At 36.3% G+C, this 7,639-nt stretch overlaps 1 protein-coding gene across 1 annotated transcript in view; it reads right to left on the bottom strand.

Moving 5' to 3' along the window:
- TTC8 (tetratricopeptide repeat domain 8) overlaps nt 1–7,639 on the bottom strand; it is a 62,556-nt gene that overhangs the window by 27,007 nt on the left and 27,910 nt on the right. Inside the window, exons 6-8 of the mRNA XM_019552386.1 lie at nt 7,232–7,321; nt 4,234–4,278; nt 1,898–1,983 (exon numbers count right to left, since the gene is read on the bottom strand). Of these exons, the coding sequence (XP_019407931.1) occupies nt 1,898–1,983; nt 4,234–4,278; nt 7,232–7,321 (221 nt within the window). The remainder of the gene's footprint in view (nt 1–1,897; nt 1,984–4,233; nt 4,279–7,231; nt 7,322–7,639) is intronic.

The raw sequence follows: 7,639 nt of genomic DNA, 5'->3' as shown, positions 1-7,639 counted from the left end.
TCTTTTTCCCTGCTGCCAGCAGTGAAGCAATCAAAAGAACTACAAGACAGTATCTCTGCTCTCAGTTCCAATCCCCTTACCTAAAAGAGCTCAAAGCATCCCAGAGCTGAACTGTAGGGAAAATCCTACTTGGGCTCCTGCAATGTTGTTAGAATCCTGGACACAAATCACACTCCCATCAAATGTCAAGTCAAGTCCCAGCCCCAAAGCATCTTAAAGTCTCTCAAAGAGAAGCATTCAAGAATGTTTTCCCCTTAAGGGTAAACTTGTTTTCATCTTGCTCTCAGAAATTGCTGAATAGTTTGTTTTGTTTGTTGTCGGGTTGTTTTTTTTTTAATTTTTTTTTTTTGGGGGGGGGACGTGAGGGAGATCCATCTGAAGTGAATATCCAGTATGAAATAATAAAGCCCAACTTAATTTTTTGACGAGGCAAAATTATCTCCTGCTCTCTGACCCTACCAAGTATAACAAATTAAAGGGGGAAACTTAAACATAAGATTTGACAGTTAACTTTTCCACATATATGAGCACTATAGTAAGGATTTCCCCAAGTCCTTAAAGGCTGGCAATATAATCTCATGTCTTCTTACATTCCCCAAACTTCTAATGATGTGCTAGACACAAAATTTTAAAGCTGAGTTTTCAAACAAGACTCCTAATTTGGGAATACATACTGAGGCTGGCTTGCCCTATTTATCTCTCAGCCTCTGGGGTACATACAACATATATGCCTGGAACCATCTTTCACCTGAAGAGCTTTAATTTATCTGCTTTCACAGCTATGATATTTTATTACTATATAGTAAGATACTTCATAGTGATCCTTAAGTGGCATAGCAACTATAAAGCATCACAAATGAAAAGGACTTCATCACTTCCAAATTATCCTCTTTCCTTCTGTTAGCCAAACAGTGTGTACATTTAGGGAGCAAAGAAATATGGCAGATCGCTATCATTATTATTCTTTATGCTGAAAGCATATAAATTGCTTGGATGCTTTACCCTCCCCAGCCCACTTGATAAATATAATGGAAGTGACAAATGATCCCCCTAAGCCCAGTTAAAACAACATCTAACCTACTCTCCCCAAAATTTCAAACAACATTTAATGATAATGAAAATTTGTATTAGTTTGGGCAGCTGAAATGAAGCAATGGGCTTAGGTATATGAAGTGGAATTTTAAAGGGCTTTGTTTTCCTGACTAGTGCCTATAAACTACTACTTTACCCCCTACAAGATTTATGAGATAATACTTTGACTATGCAGCATTCAGCAAGACACCCGCATTTCTTACATATGTGAAATATATACAGCTGTTCTGGAAGATGTGGTGGGGCTTCAACACCTGCTTGACTTTTTGGAAGAGCTTAAAATAAACACTTCACACTAGATCCTCTCACCAAGTTAAAGTCTTCATCAGAAGTTAATTTCTCAGCCTGAAACTACAATACTAGTTTCAATCTATTGACTTTGTGTAGCGTTGTACCAATAAATCTGTGCACTTATTTAAGTGCTTTTCATTTGAGGATTTTTATGCAAGCTAATTCCCTAATTCCAATGCATAAAATGTTGGTGTTTTTGTGTCATTAGACATTTAGGTAAGGCCTTCTTGTTGTTTAAAGATGATACATTTTATTTGTTGTCATCATAGTGCTTCTTAATTAAATGTATATTCTATTACTTAGCCTCCCTACTGGATAGATACATCACTTCAGTCTTATTGGTCTAAATTCTGAGTTATTTTGCCAGCCCATTCTATACCTCCACCACTCGTTGCTTCACAAATTGGCCTGAATATTAGGAAATCTTTTAAATACTGTTCAGTGCAAGGAATAACAGTTCAGGTCCAGACGGTTTAAAATCCATAATCACATAATAACTGAAAAAATGACTTACCTGTAGTAGCATTTCCCAATCTGAACCTTCCACCACCAGTCCTTATATTGTGCATGTTCTGTTGCATGTGCTGCCAAATCTAAAGCCTTTAAAGAAAGCCACACAAACCTTAAAACAGACATTTTCAGCTTTGAACAAGGAAAACTAAAAAGACAAATGTCATCAGTAAAGAGTAACAACATTAAATAATCAAAATAAGGTGTTTTTTTCCCCAACCTCATCGTCAAACTGGGGAGGGAATGCTATTATTTCTGTTATGCCATGTAGTCTGAAGCATAAACTATTTGAAAGGATTATCTCTCCATATGGCAGCATATAATCATACATGCTTCTTAGCATTTAAATAAGGTTGAAATAAAGAGAGGGAACACATTTAAATCAGACTGCTGAACTGCTTCTTTTTGGACTGAAGAATTCCCCAAGTATGTGTTTATATATATTTTTTAGGCTTTCTGTCATCCTTGAGCAAAATTTACTGGAACCGATATATTTTTTTTCTTTAACTCCCAATCCACTTCTTTTTTGGGATAATACACAAATGACCCATTTTTTGGTGATGTATTGGGCCTTTTCCACCTAGATCATTAGAGTAGTTTAAAGTATTGCTGTGAGAAATAATGCGTCCTTTGGACTTTTTATTGCGTGTGATTAAACCAGGAACTATCAGGAATAGTTCTCTCCACCCAAATCTCCACCATCAGATAAGCCTAAAATCAGAATCTCCACTATCAGATAGTCGACAGACTGTGCTTAAACAGGAGGCAACAGAATGATCTTATTGCCAGGGATAAAATAACTGAAAAGCTAGAGTTTTATCTTTTTTTTCTATTTTTAATCTCTTCTTTCAAGACATGATATAGTATACTGAAGGAATCAGCGTGCACTCCACTGACAAGCTAAGAGATAAGTAAGGTACAGGTTTATTTTAAATTCGGTTTTACACCAAACACAAGATGTCAGAGAGTATCAACTACCCCTTACTCGCTACTACTGTTATTGCAATAGCATCAGAAGCAGCTTAAAAAGCTTTTAAGCAAAATGTTATAAAATGGGTATATTAAATGGTTAATGTGTAAATGTGTCCATATTTGTCTGGCTCAGAGCTGATTTGATCTTTTCATAAATATTTCTCCAGAACCACACACGTCAAAAAAAGAAAATAAGTCATGGGTTATCTAATCCACCACCACAGGGTCAGTCAGTGCAGTTCTCCAACATATGTGCGTGCATTTTTTGTTTTCTTTTGTTTGTTTGCACTGAACGATGTATATATAGATCAGGTTAACCAGGTAATTTTTACGATAATATAGCCTGGATATTTGAAACCTAGGCTGACCTAGTGTCAAAGGTCTCTGATTATTTTCCCAGTTCTTCAGTTACCAAAACAAGACTTTTATGATGGCAATAGGTCAGTTCTCCAGATGATGAAAATTTGACATAGCTCAATAAAGTCAACGCAGCTATGAACATGCCTCACAACCTGGCCTAGCAGAAACAGTTCTTGGGAAAAGCATGACTTGCTTTACCTAATAAAACACCTTCAAGCCAAATAAATTATCACATTAATCAACTCCTGAATAATTATCAGTCACAAAAATGTCAGCCATGCAACACACAGGCAGAAACTTAGGTCCATGTGGAACTCATCAAAAATCACCAGACTGCCCTGAGTATCTTAAAATTAAGGACTTTATTCAGCACAAACAGTGGAGTTCTCCAATATTTGTTCGTGGCCCACCAGTAGGTCACTGCAGCTATAATAATGAATAAGGGGAGGGACCTTTGAGAGGAACTGCAAACCACACACTGAAAAGAGAAAGGCCAAGGGCCAGATGTTTGACACCCTTTGAAGCACAAAAACTTAATCCAGACTATTCAAAATAGGACACCACTAACAGCAAGAGAGAAACTGGTTTGGATGGCTAAGGGAAATATTGTAAGTAGAAATAAGGGATTGAACTTAAAACTGGATAAAGCACCATACATTTTTTTCTGATATTTACCCTTACTGTAAAATCTACAGGTTCCAAGATGCTGCTCTTAGAGAATTTTTTTCAACCTGTCTCCCTGCTTCTTATTAATCCAAGCACTATGGCACACAAAAGCAACTCAGTTGTTTGGAGCACATGTAAAAGTGCCCTATAGTGTTACTGTGCTAGCTTAGTTTCTGATAACAGAAGTATAAATATATTTTAGTATATTTGACATTATACATTTAATAAGGAGTTTCTTAAAACTACAGGTTTGCCATCCTATGAAATAAGGTAATATTAGATGCTTTGGCACAGCTGACAGTAAGATTTAGGAACAAGAAAAAAATTGTATAGATTACTTACGTTCTTAACGTCATTTTCATGGTGAAAAATGTATTCAAACAATGCCTGTCAGGAAAACATTTAAGCTATTGTCATAGCTGAAGAAAAAAGTTAATACCTTTATATAATCAATACCTTGGTTTTTGCAACTGTAATAGTTACCAAAGAATTTTCTAAAATAGCAAACACATTTACATATCACCACTTTTTGAAATATTAAATGGACTTCACGAATTAGATAAAGCCTATGGATGTGCTGGATAGTCATTACAGAGGAGATCTTGAGTTTGTGATTCCTACTACATTATAAAATGAGCGGGGTTATCAATATGTGATTGTTTTCCATCAGACATTTTTAAAAAGTGTTGGAATTTTAAAAGTGAATGTAATATTTGGCTCAAGGGGTTGATCCTGCAGAGATTTCTATTTGTGCTTTAATTTTGCATGCTGCAAGTAGTCATGAGGCAATAGAATTTAAGCAAAGGCACAAGTCTGTTAAGGACTCAAGTCGATATTTTCTCAGTTTATAAAAGAAAAAAATGGCTTTTAAAACTGTAAGAGCTCAATATCCAACAAATCTGAAATCAAGTCACGTGTAGCTGATTTTGGCTTGCAAATTACCTCCAGAAATAAGAGTTTGAAATGGAAGTCTGGCTAACACATCTGACAATGGACCAAAAAGATGCATAAGCCAGAAAAGAATCTCTCTCAATCTCCACAGCTACATGGATGATTTTATAGTGTTAGCAGAAATAAAAATGTATTCTTGTGAGAAAAAAGAGCAAAAACTGTACATACATAGGGTTGAGTACATATTTGGATGAGTAAAAAAGTCTTTTTACAAAGTCAATTTCCTAAAATTGTATCCCTTCTTTTAAACAAACCTTTCTTTAAATGTCTTACAGATCAGAAGACAAAGGAATAAAGATTTCAGGGGAAATCCTCACATACTATGGCCTCTGGAACTGTCCACTGATCTTCCCATTTGCTTAAATAATTGCAAAATAGATTTTTATACAACAATATATGAGTATTTATATTTTATTCAGTTGTAAACTGTAATGACTGACTTCTTTAGAAGATTTAAAGACAGATACTTGTCAGATGTGCAGTGTTCACCATTATGTCTCAAAAATGGACTGGAAATAGAACAAAAGACCCTTCACCTCTGGGTCGCAAGCCAATATAACTCAGGTTTGAAAAGAATAAATATAATGACCTTTTGGTGACTTCCACAAAATGAATTATATGGCTCAGTCTAATTCTTTACAAGCAAATATTCCCAGAAAAAGATTGCTGACAGGAATGGTACTTGATGTAATGACTGGTTTGAAAGATCACTCAGTGATAAATCATGAAACACACTTCAGGTCAGAGACGAGGGGCATTACTGAGGAAGGCACACCAATATATTCTGCTGATGCAAGATTTAAGTTTTGATGGTTGTCAATCATAAGAATTACACTGACAGATAAAAATGAACACAAGCTCTAATTAAAGTAGAAAATATTTCTAATGCAAAATCACAATAAGTAATAACTTTAAATCTAAACAGAAAATCCTAACCATTAGATCATGAGTGAAGATATCTAGTCATACTGTAAACACCCAAAAGCTACCCTTCCTGGACAATAAACAAGGCAAGGTTTTTTAAATTGTGTTTAGTCATGTTGTATGCATAGTTCAAGATTAATGTATTGTAATGTATTGCTTCTTCTAAAATAACTCAGTGTTCTAGTTATAATGCATTATTAGTGTCCACAACCTCTTCACAAATGAATTTTTCATTTACTGACCAACTGCTATCGTTTGCAGACAGAAAAAATACACCTTAAGATAAAATGAATTCTCAAAACTGAAAAAATGAACATTTTGCTTTTTAACTGCATAGATGGTATATGTGGAATCCAATTACAAATGTATTTATTTTCAAAGAAAATCTATTAGAATCAGTAGAGGACAGATCTCTCTTGGTAACAGTTATTTCTAGTTCTTTTCATGGAGGCAAAGTAGATGATAGACTGATGTTCTCAGGCACATCTATACGAGACATTTACTGCACAGTTAACTAATTAATTGTGTAGTAAACATCTTAGTGTCTGCAAGTATGCCCCTAGTAGTACACAGGAAGCTAATAAAAGCTGCAACAGGGTAGTACTTGTAAACACAAGTACTACCCTACCATGGAGTTTTTTTATGCACAGCAGGTTGGGACATGAGGATGCCAGGGCTGGTTGGATGCTTCAGTGCGGGGGCTACATGCCAGCTAGCCCTGCACTGAAGAACCCCTGTGCTCCAGCCAGCCTCTCCGCAACACACTGAGCCCAGCTGGAGCAGCCCAAGGCCGGCAGGCTGACTCCTAGACCACTTGCCAGCCGGGGCTGCTCCAACCCAGCTCAGTGTGCTGGGGTCAAGAAGATTCCTAGGAGCAGTAAACTGAGGAGAAACAAGCTCTACAAGTTTATTGCTGTGCATTAAAGGCATGTGTAGATGCACCCCTTTTGTAGTTCACATTCCTTTCCATTATCATGACTTCAGTCTTTTCAGTTGGCGGGAGAACTTATAAGTCCTTGGTTTCTTGCTGCTTTTCCCTAAAGCTGGAGGAGTATGGGTTTGTTTTGGTTTTAACCCAGAAAAGTCCTTTTTAAAAGACATTCTTCAACTACATAAGGTGAGGAATAGCTGTTCCTGCATTAGGGTATTGGAGATTACAAATAATTCTACAGGACATTTATTTTTTCATTTGTCTATTGCACAAGATCCAATTGACTACAATACAGGAGATATGAGCCATATGACTTTGCTATGCTATCAACCAGATACATTCTACTCTAAATCCTGTCCAACTTCCTAAGCTGCTCAGTCCTTCAAAGATCATAGCATTTCCAAAGTTCAACAGTTGTAGAGGAAATATCAGGCTGGAAAGTGTCCTGAAAGATTAGAAGAGTGAGAACTGAAAAGAGAAATAGAAGTTGAGGTGATGTTAGATACCAGAACAATAATTACAGTAGCCACGTACCTTTGCCAACTTTGGTTTTTGAGCATATTTTGCTAAATTCAGTCTGGACAAGTTTATGAAAGGGCCATCTGGGTTTGTGAGCATTGATGCCTGAAGAAAAGTAATGTATTGAACAGGCCAAACTCTTATGCTTTATACAAACATTTTAAGTATTCCTGAAACAGTCAATGAAAGCAAAAATGAATTACCGTATTTACTTCAATACAAGATGAGCTCCCCCTAATCAGTGTGGAGGAAAAAGCCCCTTGTCTTATACAGGCATACCTCGTTTTATTGCGCTTCGCAGATATTGCGTTTTTCACAAATTGAAGGTTTGTGGCAACCCTGCGTCAAGCAAGTCAAGGAATCTACTCCTGGTGAAGATGCTGTGAACATTGTTGAAATGACAACAAAGGATTTAGAATATTA

The sequence above is a fragment of the Crocodylus porosus genome, unplaced genomic scaffold, assembly GCF_001723895.1.
Source record: "Crocodylus porosus isolate Cpor-Errol unplaced genomic scaffold, CroPor_comp1, whole genome shotgun sequence".
Lineage (NCBI taxonomy): Eukaryota > Metazoa > Chordata > Crocodylia > Crocodylidae > Crocodylus > Crocodylus porosus.
This window is presented reverse-complemented; position numbering and strand designations above follow the sequence as displayed.